The sequence below is a fragment of the Balaenoptera physalus genome (genome assembly GCF_965194825.1).
Source record: "Balaenoptera physalus genome assembly, chromosome: 9".
In the NCBI taxonomy this organism is placed as follows: domain Eukaryota; kingdom Metazoa; phylum Chordata; class Mammalia; order Artiodactyla; family Balaenopteridae; genus Balaenoptera; species Balaenoptera physalus.
The window spans coordinates 31,125,573-31,142,761 of NC_138888.1; the positions used below are offsets into that span (position 1 = coordinate 31,125,573).

Here is a 17,189-nt window from a genome sequence, read left to right on the forward strand (position 1 = left end):
TACCTTAAACTTATAGAGTGCTGTATTTTAATGATATCTCCATAAAAGTGGAAGAAGAAAAAATAAAACTCCATCTGATGCTGAAAAAAAAAAAACAAATAATAGGTATGTGTGTAGATATTTGCCACTCAAATTACAAATGACAGGATGGGACTTGCCCAAATCTGAAAAACTGTGTAGGGCCATTCAAACCATTATGATTATTAGCTGTGACTAGAGCTCAGTAGAAGAAATAAACTTTTGTCCATGTGGGGACTGGCCTCTGTCCTTCTAAGTTATCAAAATTCGAACATGTATAAAGTACCTCATAATAGGCTCATTTGTTTCTTTTTTAATTATATTGATTAATTTAGCAGTAACTTGTCCCTAACAACACTAATATACCTTCATAATAAAGTGACCCTTACCTTGGATTCAAACACTCCTGGATGACTTCTCAAATCTTGATGAAGCCATTTGGACCTTAAAATAAAAAGGTTTACTGTAATGAGATTTTTTTTCTATTTGTAGATATACAGAGTTAATCGACTGTATACAACTCTGAAAGATATTTGTCTTTCTGATATATTTGTAAATTTTTAAAAATTCACACTTAATAGGCTCACTCATTTGTTGTATAATTGATTTAGTTACAGTGTGGAGCCAGCCTTAGAGATTCCATTTTAGTGAAATTAAATGTGCAATACATTATGTTAGTAAGTCATGTGCTCTCAACAAAGAGTGGGAGGATAGAAGGAATACAATAAATGGTGTCCTGCTTTTTACTTGGCTTTCTCTGTTGCCCAAGTCCTCCGGGATCCGGATGGGAATCTAGATTTATTGAGTCCAACCTATATCAAGCATTTTGGGAGCTTGTTGACATATCTCTTTAATTGCTCATAACAGAGCTATCCTTATGTGTATCATTATCTTCCTATTTTAGATGTAGAAACAGATTCAGACAGTAAAGTATCATTCTCAGTATCATATTGCCAGTAAGTGATGAAGCCAGAATTCCAAGCTGGTTATTCTAAGAGCTGAGGTCTTTCCAACATATTGTGCTCAATTCTTTACTCTAAACTTTGATATGCTCACATATACCACGGCTGTAGTATAAAAATTCTTCATCAGCTACTAGCAAAAAACACCATGTTAAGGATGAAACATTAAAGGCATTCCCATTAAAAACAGGAAAAGACATAGATATATGTTATCAACATGGCTATTCAACACTACTCAGGAGATTCTGGCTAATGCAAAAAGATGGCAATAAAAGAAGTATACACATTGCAAAGAGACAAGTTACTTTTGCAGACATTATGATTATACATCAAGAAAATTTATGAGAATCAAATAAAAAATTCATTTCAGTAAGCTACTCATGTTTGAGATAAACTTTTTATAGTCTTTAATTTTTTAATACAATTTTTAAAGCCTACTTTCCATTTAAAGTTATTACAAAATATTGGCTATATTCCCCACATTGTACAATACATCCTCGAGACTATCTTTCACCCAACAGTTTGTACCTCTCACCTCCCCACCCCTGTATTGACCCTCTTGCCCACCCCCAACTGGTAACCACTAGTTTCCTCTCTATATCTGTGAGTCTGCTTCTTTTCTGCTGTTGAACTAGCTTGTATTTTTTAGATTCCACATATAAGTGATATCATACAGTATTTGTCTTTCTGTGACTTATTTCACTCAGCATAAGATAAATATTTTTAACAGTTAACAGTTTTTCTTTTCATACTAAAAATAACTGGTTACTGGAATAACTGGAAAATTTTCATTCACCCTAGCAAAAATAATTTAAATGACTAGAAATAGGCTTAGCATAAATGGGGTAAAACTTATATGAACAAAAAGAGCTATATAAAACATTAATGAATCACACACAAAGAGACCTAAATAAATGGGGATACCTTGTTCCTGGATAAAAGGTCTCATTATTAAAAAAATATAAATTGGCTCCAAATTAATCTATAAATGCAATGAATTCCCAGTAAGACTGTAGATGATACTTGACAAGTTGATTCTAAACTTCATTTAAAAATAAAATACATAAGAAAAGTGGAGATAGCTTTTTAAGAAAAAACATTATTTTTAAAACTCACAGTAAATAAAAAAGTGTTATATTAGCACAGAAGTAGTCAAGTAGGTCAGAACAGAATACATACAAATAGAGCCATGGCTAAAATATAATGTGGTATATGATAAAGAGGACATTTCAGTTGAATATGGAAAGGATAGAAGTAGCTATTCCAACAAATTTTCGGGGCAGAATACAGTCTTTATCAGCCCAACAGAAAAATGAGTGAAAAATATGGTCAGACAACTCACAGACATAGTAATACAAATAGGGGAAAAGGTAGTAAAATATAGCAGTTTTAACACATGTACAAAAATAAATTTTGGAGGTCAAAGAACTTTATGTAAAATAAAATGTGTAAAATTAATAGGAGAAAATGAAGGAAAATATATATATATAATCTTAGAGTAGGGAAGCCCTCTTACTTAAGATGTATATTAAAAAGCAATAAAGAAAAAGACTGAATTTACTGTAGCAACCATAAAACTTCTGTATGGCAAAAGATATCATATACAATATTAAAAGACAATGGACAGATATTTCGGGGTGGCATATTTTACTCGGCTTGACATGGATGTATGCCAATTTGCTTATGCGTTCCTCTATTGAAGGACATTCTGATTTCTTCAAGATTTTAGCCATTATGAGTAGAGCTGCTGTGCATAACCGCATCTTTGTTTGCATCTGGACATAGATTTTCAAAGCAGTTGCCTAAATACTGGAAGCACGATTGTTGGCTCCCAAGGTAATCCACAGGACCCAAGATATGGTAGCTACTAATATAGTCTTCCCACAGTGCCTCTTAATACCGTGTGGACTCCTACAAGGGAAATAAGTATCACCACTTTGGCTGAACTTGGTTTAGTCTCAGATTTACCTGATGGTCACAACTCACTGTTCCTGCAGAACCCAGAGATTTCTCCTTGAAGAAAAGGTTCTGGAAAAATCGGAGGGATAAATAAAGAATGCAGCTGATTCCTGCCTTGTGCTGATGCCCAAGAGGGTGATGAGAGGTCTTGGTGCTCCAGCCTGGTATCAGGCCTGAGCTCCTGAGGTGGGAGAGCTGAGTTCAGGACACTGGACAACCAGAGACCTCCCAGCCCCATGTACTATCAATCGCTAAGAGCTCTCCCAGAGATCTCCGTCTCAATGATAAGACCCAGCTCCACCCAGAGGCCAGCAAGTTCCAGTGCTGGACACCCTATGCCAAACAACTAGCAAGACAGGAACACAACCCCACCCATTAGCAGAGAAGCTGCCTAAAATAATAAGGTCACAGACACACCGAAACACACCACCAGACTCGGTCCTGCCCACCAGAAAGACAATATCCAGCCTCATCCACCAGAACACAGGCACCAGTCCCCTCTACCAGGAAGCCTACACAACCCACTGAACCAACCTTACCCACTGGGGGCAGACACCAAAAACAATGGGAACTATGAACCTGCAGCCTGCGAAAAGGAAACCCCAAAACACAGTAAGTTAAGCAAAATGGGAAGACAGAGAAATATGTAGCAGATGAAGGAGCAAGGTAAAAACTGACCCGACCAAATAAATGGAGAGGAAATAGGTAGTCTACCTGAAAAAGAATTCAGAGTAATGATAGTAAAGATGAAAATCTTTACTATTCCAATATCTTGGAAATAGAATGGAGAAAATACAAGAAACGTTTGACAAGGACCTAGAAGAACTAAAGAGCAAACAAACAATTGGGCGATTGGGATTGACATGTATACACTGATATGTATAAAATTGATGACTAATAAGAACCTGCAGTATAAAAAAACAAACAAAACAACTAATACTAAACTTTCATTGGGTTATTTGTATGGAAATATGTTAATATAAATGTTTCAGACATTACATGAAATTTCTAAAAATCTTATATGTTCTGGTATAATGTTATAAGTCATAATTCTAGTTATTACTTTAAAATGTATATCTCAGAAATAACTAAATTTCCTTGTCAATTGCAAAAAAAAAAAAAAAAAAGAAACGTTTGACAAGGACCTAGAACTAAAGAGCAAACAAACAATGATGAACAACACAATAAATAAAATAAAAAATTCTCTAGAAGGAATCAATAGCAGAATAACTGAGGCATAAGAATGGATAAGTGACCTGGAAGATAAAATAGTGGAAATAAATACCACACAGCAGAATAATGAAAAGAATTGAGGATAGTCTCAGAGACCTCTGGGGCAACATTAAACCCACCAACATTCAAATTATAGGGGTCCCAGAAGAAGAAGAGAAAAAGAAAGGGTCTGAGAAAATATTTGAAGAGATTATAGTTGAAAACTTCCCTAACATGGGAAAAGAAATAGTCAATCAAGTCCAGGAAGCACAGAGAGTCCCACACAGGATAAATCCAAGGAGAAACATGCCGACACATATTAAGCAAACTATCAAAAATTCGATACAAAGAAAAAAATACTAAAAACAGCAAGGGAAAAGCAACAAATAAGATACAACGGAATCCCCATAAGGTTAACAGCTGATCTTTCAGCAGAAACTGCAAGCCAGAAGGGAGTGGCAGGACATATTTACAGTGATGAAAGGGAAAAACCTACAAACAAGATTACTCTACCCAGCATGGATCTCATTCAGATTCGATGGAGAAATTAAAATCATTACAGACAAGCAAAAGTTAAGAGAATTCAGCACCACCAAACCAGCTTTAAAATCAGCACCACCAAACCAGCTTTAAAACAAATGCTAAAGGAACTTCTCTGGGCAGGAAACACAAGAGAAGGAAAAGACCTACAAAAACAAACCCAAAACAATTAAGAAAATGGCAATAGGAACATACATATCGATAATTACCTTAAATGTAAATGGATTAAATGCTCCAACCAAAAGACACAGACTGGCTGAATAGATACAAAAACAAGACTTATATATATGCTGTCTACAAGAGACCCACTTCCGACCTAGGGACACATACAGACTGAAAGTGAGGGGATGGAAAAAGATCTTCCATGCAAATGGAAATCAAATGAAAGGTGGAGTAGCACTTCTCATATCAGACAAAATAGACTTTAAAATAAAGACTATTACAAGAGACAAAGAAGGACACTACATATGATCAAGGGATCAATCCAAGAAGAACATATAACAATTGTAAATATTTATGCACCCAACATAGGAACACCTCAACATAAGCCAAATGCTAACAGCCATAAAAGGGGAAATTGACAGTAACACAATAATAGTAGGGGACTTTAACACCCCACTTTCACAAATGGACAGATCATCCAAAATGAAAATAAATAAGGAAACACAAGCTTTAAATGACACATTAAACATGATGGACCTAACTGATATTTATAGGACATTCCATCCAAAAACAACAGAATACTCTTTCTTCTCAAGTGCTCATGGAACATTCTCCAGGATAGATCATCTCTTGGGTCACAAGTCAAGCCTTGGTAAATTTAAAAATTGAAATTTTGTATCACATACCTTTTCTCACCAAAACGCTATGAGACTAGACATCAATTACAGGAAAAAATCTGTAAAAAATACAAACACATGGAGACTAAACAATATGCTACTAAATAACCAAGAGCTCACTGAGGAAATCAAAAAACACCTATAAACAAATGACAATGAAAACATGATGACCCAAAACCAATGGGATTCAGCAAAAGCAGTTCTAAGAGGGAAGTATATAGCAATACAATCCTACTTCAAGAAACAAGAAATATCTCAAATAAAAAATCTAATATTACACCTAAAGCAATTAGAGAAAGAAGAATCAAAAAACCCCACAGTTAGCAGAAGGAAAGAAATCATAAAGATCAGATGAGGTCAGATAAATGAAAAAGAAATGAAGGAAACAACAGCAAAGATCAATAAAACTGGAGGCTGATTCTTTGAGAAGATAAACAAAATTGATAAACCATTGGCCACACTCATCAAGAAAAAAAGGGAGAAGACTCAAATCAACAGAATTAGAAATGAAAAAGGAGAAATAACAACTGACACTGCAGAAATACAAAGAATCGTGAGAGATTACTACAAGCAACTATATGCCAATAAAATGGACAACCTGGAAGAAATGGAAATATTCTTAGAAAAGCAAAACCTTCCAAGACTGAACCAGGAAGAAATAGAAAATATAAACAAACCAATCACAAGCACTGAAATTGAAACGGTAATTAAAATTCTTCCAACAAACAAAAGCCCAGGACCAGATGGCTTCACAGGCGAATTCTATGAAACATTTAGAGAAGAGCTAACACCTATCCTTCTCAAACTCTTCCAAAATATAGCAGAGGGAGGAACACTCCCAAACTCATTCTACAAGGTCACCATCACCCTGATACCAAAACCAAACAAAGATGTTACAAGAAAAGAAAACTATAGGCCAATACCACTGATGAACATAGATGCAAAAATCCTCAACAAAATACTAGCAAACAGAATCCAACAGCACATTAAAAGCACATGATACGCCGCAGAGCAACTAGGCCCGTGAGCCACAACTACTGAGCCTGCGTGTCTGGAGCCTGTGCTTCGCAACAAGAGAGGCCCGCGCACTGCGATGAAGAGTGGCCCCCACTTGCCGCAACTAGAGAAAGCCCTCGCACAGAAACGAAGATCTAACACAGCCAAAACTAAATAAATTAATTAATAAAAAAAAAAAAAAGCACATGATATACCATGACCAAGTGGGGTTTATCCCAGGAATGCAAGGATTCTTCAATATATGCAAATCAATCAATGTGATACACCATATTAACAAATTGAAGGATAAAATCCATATGATCATTTCAACAGATGCAGAAACAGCTTTCGACAAATTCAACACCCATTTATGATAAAAACCCTCCAGAAAGTAGGCATAGAGGGAACTTACCTCAACATAATAAAGACCATATATGACAAACACACAGCCAACATCATTCTCAATGGTGAAAAACTGAAACCATTTCCACTAAGATCAGGAACAAGACAAGGTTGCCCACTCTCACCACTATTATTCAACATAGTTTTGGAAGTTTTAGCCACAGCAATCAGAGAAGAAAAAGAAATAAAAGGGATCCAGATCAGAAAAGAAGTAAAACTGTCACTGTTTGCAGATAACATGATACTATACATAGAGAGTCCTAAAGATGCTACCAGAAAACTACTAGAGCTAATCAACGAATTTGGTAAAGTAGCAGGATACAAAATCAATGCACAGAAATCTCTTGCATTCCTATACACTAATGATGAAAAATCTGAAAGAGAACTTAAGGAAACACTCCCATTTACCAATGAAATAAAAAGAATAAACTACTTAGGAATAAACCTACCTAAGGAGACATTAGACCTGTATGCAGAAAACTATAAGACTCTGATGAAAGAAATTAAAGACAATACAAACAGATGGAGAGATATACCATATTCTTGGATTGGAAGAATCAACATTGTGAAAATGGCTATACTACCCAAAGCAATCTACAGATTCAGTGCAATCCCTATCAAACCACCAATGGCATTTTTCACAGAACTAGAACAGAAAATTGCACAATTTGTATGGAAACACAAAAGACCCCAAAGAACCAAAGCAATCTTGGGAAAGAAAAACAAAGCTGGAGGAATCAGGCTTCCTGACTTCTGACTATACTACAAAGCTACAGTAATCAAGACAGTATGGTACTGGCATAAAAACAGAAATATAGATCAGTGGAACAGGATAGAAATATAGATCAGTGGAACAGGATAGAAATATAGATCAGTGGAACAGGATAGAAATATAGATCAGTGGAACAGTGGAACAGAAATATAGATCAGTGGAACAGGATAGAAATATAGATCAGTGGAACAGGATAGATCAGTGGAACAGGATAGAAAGCCCAGAGATAAACCCATGCACATATGGTCACCTTATCTTTGATAAAGGAGGCAAGAATATACAATGGAGAAAAGACAGCCTCTTCAATAAGTGGTGCTGGGAAAACTGAATAGCTACATGTAACAGAATGAGATAAGAACACTCCATAACACCATACACAAAAATAAGCTCAAAATGGATTAAAGACCTAAATGTAAGGCCATGTAGTATAAAACTCTTAGAGGAAAACATAGGCAGAACACTCTGTGACATAAATCACAGCAAGATCCTTTTGGACCCATCTCCTAGAGAAATTGAAATAAAAACAAAAATAAGCAAATGGGACCTAATGAAACTTAAAAGCTTTTGCACAGTAAATGAAACCATAAACAAGATGAAAGACAACCCTCAGAATGGGAGAAAATATTTGCAAACAAAGCAACTGACAAAGGATTAATCTTCAAAATATACAAGTAGCTCATGCAGCTCAATATCAAAAAAACAAACAACCCAATCCAAAAATGGGCAGAAGACCTAAATAGATTCTCCAAAGAATATATACAGATTGCCAAGAAACGCATGAAAGGGTGTTCAACGTCACTAATCATTAGAGAAATGCAAATCAAAACTACCATAAGGTATCACTTCACACTAGTCAGAATGGCCATCATCAAAAAATCTACAAACTATAAATGCTGGAGAGGGTTTGGAGAAAAGGGAACCCTCTTGCCCTGTTGGGGGGAATGTAAATTGATACAGCCACTATGGAGAACAATATGGAGGTTCCTTAAAAGACTAAAAATAGAACTACCAACAACCCAGCAATCCCACTACTGGGCATATACCCTCAGAAAACCATAATTCAAAAAGAGTCATGTACCACAATGTTCACTGCAGCTCTATTTACAATAGCCAGGACATGGAAGCAACCTAAGTGTCCATCGACCGATGAATGGATAAAGAAGATGTGGCACATATATACAATGGAATATTACTCAGCCATAAAAAGAAATGAAATTGAGTTATTTGTAGTGAGGTGGATGGGTCTAGAGTCTGTCATAAAGAGTGAAGTAAGTCAGAAAGAGAAAAACAAATACTGTATGCTAAAGCATATATATGGAATCTATAAAAAAAAAATGGTTCTGAAGAACCTAGGCACAGGACAAGAATAAAGATGCAGACGTAAAGAATGGACTTGAGGACACGTGGAGGGGGAAGGGTAAGCTGGGACGAAGTGAGAGAGTGGCATGGACATATATATACTACCAAATGTAAAATAGATAGCTAGTGGGAAGCAGCCACATAGCACAGGGAGATCAGCTTGGTGCTTTGTGACCACCTAGAAGGGTGGGATAGGGAGGGTGGGAGGGAGACGCAAGAGGGAGGAGATATGGGGACATGTATATGTATAGCTGATTCACTTGTTATGAAGCAGAAGCTAACACACCATTGTAAAGTAATTATATTCCAATAAAGATGTTAAAATAAAAAAAAAACTACAATGAGTTGTCACCTCACACCAGTCAGAATGACCATCATCAAAAAATCTACAAACAATAAATGCCTGAGAGGGTGTGGAGAAAATGGAGCCCTCTTGCACTGTTGGTAGGAATGTAAATTGATACAGCCACTATGGAGAACAGTATAGAGGTTCCTTAAAAAACTAAAAATAGAACTACCATAAGAACGAGCAATCCCACTACTGGGCATATATCCTGAGAAAACCAAAATTCAAAAAGTGTCATGTACCACAACGTTCATTGCAGCTCTATTTCCAATAGCCAGGACATGGAAGCAACCTAAGTGTCCATCGACCGATGAATGGATAAAGAAGATGGGGCACATATATACAATGGAATATTACTCAGCCATAAAAAGAAATGAAACTGAGTTATTTGTATTGAGGTGGATGGACCTAGAATCTGTCATACAGAGTGAAGTAAGTCAGAAAGAGAAAAACAAATACTGTTTGCTAACACATATATATGGAATCAAAAACAAAAACAAAATAACAATTGGTTCTGAAAAACCTAGGGGTGGGACAGGAATAAAGACAAAGACCACAGATGTAGAGAATGGACTTGAGGACACAGGGAGGAGGAAGGGTAAACTGGGACGAAGTGAGAGAGTGGCATGGACATATATACACTACCAAATGTAAAATAGACAGCTAGTGGGAAGCATCTGCATAGCACAGGGAGATCATCTCGGTGCTTTGTGACCCCCTAGAGGGGTGGGATAGGGAGGGTGGGAGGGGGACATAAGAGGGAGGAGATATGGGGATATATGTATGCATATAACTGATTCACTTTGTTATACAGCAGAAACTAACACAACATTGTATAGAAATTATACTCTAATAAAGATGTTAAAAAAATAAAATTAAATTAAAAAAAAGACAATGGACAGCATGAGGAAAAATACTTTAATCATATATATTAAAGATAAAATATTAATACTCAAAATGTATAGTGAAAATCAACTGGACCAAATCAATGAGACAAAACGAACAATTAAAACAACGACAAAAACAGAAAAACAGGCAAAGTTTATAAACTGACTTTTTACTGACACAGAAATGCGAATTACCAAATGAATAAGTAAAGCTGTTCAACCATACCGTAACCATTAAAATTAAAGTAAAAACAACTATCAGATTATTTTTCTTTTTCTCTGAATGGGCAGAAGTTTTAATGATAAGCCTCTTGACTGTATAAGGAGGTAGAGCTATGTCTATTATTGCCTTAGGAGTATAAAATGGGATTGACTTCCTCAAGGATAATGTGATAATAGTTTGAAAATTCAAATGTGCATATCCTTAAACCCATCAATCTGCTTTTTGGTAGCTTCCTTCTTTAAAAAATGTGAACAAAAATATGTCTCAAAGTTTCAGGACAATTTTCTTGTAATATTGAAAAATAGCGATAACCTAAAGGTCCATCAACAGGTTAACCATCAGATAAATAAAGTACACCTATACAATGGAACTCCCGGTGGCAAATAAAAGGAATGAAGAGGATATTTCTGTATGGGCATGGACAGATCTCAAAATAGAGACATTGAAGAAAAATACATGCCGTGTATCATTCAAGTTTTTTTAAAAGAAAATTAAAAAAAAAACAAACAAATTAGATGAGTAGTATAAAGAAGGCTCTCTGAAACAATAGAAAATATATATATTGGTCTCTGCCTCTGGTTCCTGACATAGAGCTCTCAAATCCCTCGGAACTTCCTGGGTGATAGGAGACTCTCTTGTTCTAACAAGGCAACTCTTGGTGTGCTCCTGGATAGCTTCAGGATGGGCGCTGGTCACCAGAAAAACCGAACCATGATTAGAAGTTTGGTACTTTCAGCCTCCCCCGCCCGCCTCCCCGCCCATCCTCCAGAAGGGAAGAGTGCTAAGTTTGAGTTAATGATCAATCATGCCTAGATGATGAAGCCTCCATAAAAATCCCTAAAGTACAGGGTTCAGAGAACTTCCAGGAGGGTGAACACATCCACGTGCTGGGTGGGTGGCGCACCCCAACTCCACAGGGACAGAAAAGACTATGCTTGGGAATCTTCTGGACTTCACCCCATGTACCTCTTCATCTGGCCATTCATCTGTATCCTTTACCATATCCTTTTTAATAAACCAGTAAACATAAGTAAATGTTTCTCTGAGTTCTGTGAGCCATTCTAGCAAATTATTAAATCCAAGGAGGGGGTCCTGGGAATCCCAATTTATAGCTGGTCAGTCAGAAGCACTGGTGAAAACCTGGACTTGTGACTAAAGTCTGAAGTAGGGTAGGTAGTCGTGGGACCCATCCCTTAACCTATGGGATCTGTGCTAACTCTGATTAGTGTCAGAATTTAACTGAATTGTGGTACACCCAATTAGTATCACAGAATTGCTTTGTGTGAGACAAACACCACATATTTGGGGGTCATAAAGTATCCTGTAAATAGAGGAAGAAACAGAGTTTCTACAAGACAACATCAAACTGGAAAAGGACTGGGATATTTAGAAAAGGGGGCCAATATTAGTATTATTTGGCTCTTTTACAAAAAAATATGTTACACAGATAATGTTTTTAAAGGTTTAATGTTAATTCTCCACAAATCAAGTAAAAATGCAGTGCAATACCAAACAAAATTCCATTTGTCTTCTTTTTAGAACTTGACAATTGATCATCTGGGGAAAAAAACACTGAAAATGCAGCCAACACATTTTTGTAGAAGAGTAATGGGGAAAGCTTGTTTACCAAGCCTCAAAAATGTACTATAAATTAAAATAATTAAGACAGTTTGGTATTGATTCAGGGAAAGGCTGGTAGATCAAAGGAATATTATAGAGAGTCTGAAAACAGATCCATGCATATTAGTTGGGACCTTCTTGGTTACAAGTAGCATGCTAAGTCTAATTTGTTTAAGCAAAACAAAAAATGCATCAAGAAAGCAAATTAAAAAATGCAAAAAACAAATTAAAAAATGCAAAAAACAATCCATATACACACATAATCCTAGCAGTATTACTTACAATAACCAAAAGGTGGAAGCAATCCAAGTGTCCATCAGCAGATAAATGGATACACAAAATGTGGTATGTTCATATAATGGAATATTAGTCAGCCTTAAAAAGGAAGTAAATCCTGACACATGTACAGCATAGATAAACCTTGAAGACATTATGCCAAGTGAAATAAGCCAGTCACAGAAAGACAAATACTATATGATTCCATTTACATAAGATACCTAGAATAGTCATATCGATACAGACAGAAAGTAGAATGATGGTTACCAGGGGCTGGGGGGATGAGGGAATAGGAATTATTGTTCAAGGGGGAGGGAGTTTCAGTTTGGGAAGATGAAAAAAATTTCTAGAGATGGATAGTAGTGATGGTTGCACAACAGTGTGAATATATTGAATGCCACTGAGCTATACATTTAAAAATGGTTAAAAGGGTAAATTTTATGTTATATATATTTTATCATAATAAAAAATCCATAGGAAAAGTAGATGCAGCTGGGATTACTGAATAACTGGAATCAAGAAATGAAGCATAGCCCACTCTCTCTTTCCATGCTTTTTCACTGCATTTCTCTGCATACTGATTTCATCTTTACTACAAAATACATTTTCCCACATGGTAGAAAGTACAGATGTCAAGTAGTCACAGTGAACCAAGATGATGGCTGCCATATAACTGATGGATACAGTATGATAACTTTTTGGCCAGCAAACTAGCAAATAATAAGAAGGTAGCTAACAACCAGACTTGATAAAAGTGTACAGAAACATGTATTTCTGACCATGATGGAGTACTTTGCATCAGACCAGTACTTGTACCAAGATAATCTAGATATGATTGATAAAATGTATCTGAAAACAGCTTGAAGGTGTCACACATCAGCCAATACTTGGTGCAGGGATCCGAGGTCAAGCAGAAAGTTGTGATAAAAAGATTTTCCCATTCTAATAGAGCTGATGAGACAAGCATTGGAGTTCAGAGCTATCAAGAAAAATAGAATTTGAGGATCTAAGACTCCTGAAAAAAGGGAAAATCAGATAAGCAGAAAAATGATGAGTAGAATTAAACTATTTTAGGTTCCTTACATTTTCCACAGTGTGGTAATGTCATAGCTCTATTAAGTTAATGATGAATGTTGTAAGTTCTAGGCTAACTTCAAAGAGAATAACAAAAGGCATAAATAGCTTGCTAAAAAGGCAAAAAAAGATATATTTCATCTTAAAAGGTGATAAAAGAGAAAAAAGCAAAGAACCAGTCAAAAAAAAAGAAAGAAAAATGGCATTATAGTAGATTTAAACCCAGATATACTGGTAATTTTATTAAAAGTAAATAAACTAAATATTCTAATTCATGATAAAGAGTGTCAAATGGATTTTAAAGTTCAGCTATATACTGTTTAAAAGACATGTCTTAAATAAAGGACACAAAAAGGATAAAATAAAAGGATGAAAAAGACATTACCATGAAAAAGTTAAGCAATGAAAGTTGGTGTATCGATATTAATATTAAATGGACAAAGACAAAGATGTTAAAAGAAGCAGAATTATTTCAAATAGAAGCTATAATATATAATGATAATCCAAAGCAAGGTAAAACAATCAAAATATTTGCGTGCACCTGGTAACATAGGTTCAATATACGTAAAGCAAAAACTTCAAATAGAAATAAGAAGGGAAATAGACAAATCCACAATAATATATGCCGATTTTAAACACCTCTTTCAATAACTGATTTAAAAAATTGACAAAATAATAGAGATACAGACTGTAATCACAGGATCAGCAATTTGGAATGTCAACAGAACACTCTACACAACAACTGCAAGATATATATTCTTTTCAACTGCAAATGGAACATTCCCCCAAATTTACTATATTCTCAGCCATAAAGCAAGTCTTAAACTTTTAAAGGGATAATATCATGCCAACATGTTTACTGACCATAGTAAAGAACAATTTATTGTTATATACTAGCAGAAAACATATATTTGCTAAGAGAGTAGAACTTATATGTTCTCGTCAAAAAAAAAAAGGATAAATATGTGAGGTGTTGGATGTGTTAATTAACAAGAAGGGGGGTATCCTTTCATAATGCATATATATATCAAATCACCACAATGTACACTTTAAATATCTTACAATTTTATTTGTATTATATATGTCAATAAAGCTGAAATTTTAAAAATATGTTAAATGTATAAAATATTTAATGTAAAATATAAATAACATTGAATATATATCTAAGAATAAACATAATGAAATATATCCAAGACCTCTACTAGCTCTACTACTTCAAGACCTAAGTAAATGGAGGGTTATACCATGTCATAGACTAGAGGACTCAATCCTGTCAAACTGCAAATTCTCCCAAAGTGAGTAAATACATTCATGTAATCTCAATCAAAATCCAAGAAGGATTTGTTGTGGAAATTGCTAAGCTTATTTTAAATTGCACGTGGAAAAACAAAAGGCCAGGGGTAGCAAAGACAGTCTTGTAGAATAAAAAAGTAGAGGGCCTGCACTCCTGGATATGAGGACTTGTTATCAAGTATATGGTTTTGGCAAAAAGACAGATAAATCAACTAATAAAACAGAATAGTCCAGAAAAACAAATATATACGATCATCTGATTTACAACAAAGATGCCACTGTAGCACTTTTCAATAAATAGTGCAGTAAATTGACTCTATATGGGGAAATATGAGTATGGACTGCTTTCTTACACCACGTAAAATCAATTTATAATGGATTATAAATCTAACAAAGGAAAGTGAAATGACAAAGCTTCTAGTAAAAACATAGAGGATGCCTTCACGGACTTGGGTAGGCCAAGATTTCTTAAGCAAGACACAAAAGACACTAATTATAAAGGAAAAGGTTGAATAGGCAGAGTTCATTAAAATTAAGAACTTGCTTATTTATAGACATGATAAAGAGAAAAATATCTCTAATTGTATATATTAAGAGGAATTATATATATCAAGGGACACATAACCAGAAAAAGAAAAACTCCTACTAAAATAAATAAGAAAAAAACAAGCTAATTTTTAAAATGGGCAAAAGACTTGAAAAAGTACTTCATAAAACAGGACATCCAAAAGACTGATAATCATACGAAAAGGTGTTAAGCTTCATTAATTATCAGGAAAATACAGTTAAAACCGCAATGATATACCTCTACACACCCATCAGAATGACCAAATTTTGAAAATTAATAATACCAAGAATGGGCCACGACGTACAATTGGTACTAGCACACATTGCTGCCATTGTGATAAATTGGCATAACTTGGAAAACTTTTAAAGCTAAATGCACACCTACCTTATGAACGAGCAATTCTGCTCTGAGGTAACTCTCCAACAGAAATGCATGTGTGTATATCATGTTTATGTTATGTATATATAAATTATGTGTGTATCTATACACATATATATATACATACACACATACACCAAAAGGCATGCAGAAGAATCAAAATAGTCTAACTTGTAACAAACATAAAACAGTCAAACACAAAAAATGTCCATAAACAGTACAATGGATAATTTACAATATAGTCTAAAATAGAGTAATAGAGATGATTGAACCATTGATATCTGCAACAGTATGAATGGTCATAATCATCTAATACAAACAGGATGTTGAGTGAAAGAAGCTATATATAACAGTGCAAAACTAATCCACAGTGATAGAAGGAAGATAGTGCTTAACTTTGGGGTGGGAATGGCAAATAATGACTGGGTCATGACTCAAGGGAAATGTTCTCAGATGAAAACGTACTCTGACTTGATCTGGTGTTGGTTACACATATGGATTCACTTTGTTGAGTCAATACTTATCAAGTGCATTATTCTTCTATATGCATATTATGCTACTATTGAAAAGTTTAATTTAAATAGTGTGGGGAAACAAATATTCTTTATTCACTGATGAAGGGAGTATGACTTGGTAGAATCTTTTTCGAGAGCAATTTGGTAATACTTATCAGCTGAATAATTTCATTTCTAGGAGTTTGTCACACAGTCATATTCACTAGTAATAAAGAAAATAAACAGAATAATAAATAAGTACTTTTTGAAGCACTTATGTGTCATGTACTCTTTTGACACTTTAAATTTAATAGTGTATTTGTTTATTAATTCCAATAAGCCTATGAGATTGGTGATGTTATCCCATTGAATAGAGGTGTGAATAGCAGCATTACTTACAATAGTAAAAATTAGAAATGTGAATAATTTCATCAATGATAAAATAAATATTAGCTCATCCATACAGTAAAATGAGTGAGGTAAATATATATGGAAATAGGTGCATAATTTACCAACAAAATAAACACAGAGGCTAAAATGACTATATTAAAGCTCATTTTGTTTTAAAAACTAAAGACAAACACACATACACACAGGTAGAGATAAACCTGAAAGGGTACAAATTGAACTACTAAATTTGGTTATCTCTGGGAGGTGGGATTGTGGGGAGGACCTGTTCTTTGTAGTTTATGCATTTCTCTGTTGATAGACTGTTTTACATGAGCATGTATTATGTATATGATTAGGAAAAGCCATTCTCTATCAAAAGTAGTAATAGTAATAATAATTCTCCATTTTTCCATTCTTGATCTCAGTCAAAACTCAAAGTAATATAAATAAATTCAAGAAAATAACTCATCTTAAAATATATCTAATAAGGAATAATGGGAATATATTCTAGCACTCCTGCATCTAAATCCCTTCACATTTTTTTCAGCCAAATCTTAAGTGATATTTAAATCCTTTTCCTC

At 34.8% G+C, this 17,189-nt stretch overlaps 1 protein-coding gene across 17 annotated transcripts in view; it reads right to left on the bottom strand.

The window, feature by feature from the left end:
* LOC309666889 (uncharacterized protein) overlaps positions 1 to 17,189 on the bottom strand; it is a 307,631-nt gene that overhangs the window by 226,133 nt on the left and 64,309 nt on the right. For 16 of the 17 annotated variants that reach the window (XR_014267317.1, XR_014267318.1, XR_014267319.1 and 13 more), the window contains exon 4: positions 408 to 462. Coding sequence is in view for 7 of the 17 variants with exons in the window: in XM_082475012.1 (XP_082331138.1) it covers positions 408 to 462 (55 nt within the window). In the remaining 10 variants the exon portion in view is untranslated. Of the gene's footprint in view, positions 1 to 10; positions 81 to 407; positions 463 to 17,189 lie in introns of those variants that run through there. The other variant, XR_014267326.1, reaches the window with a different exon arrangement.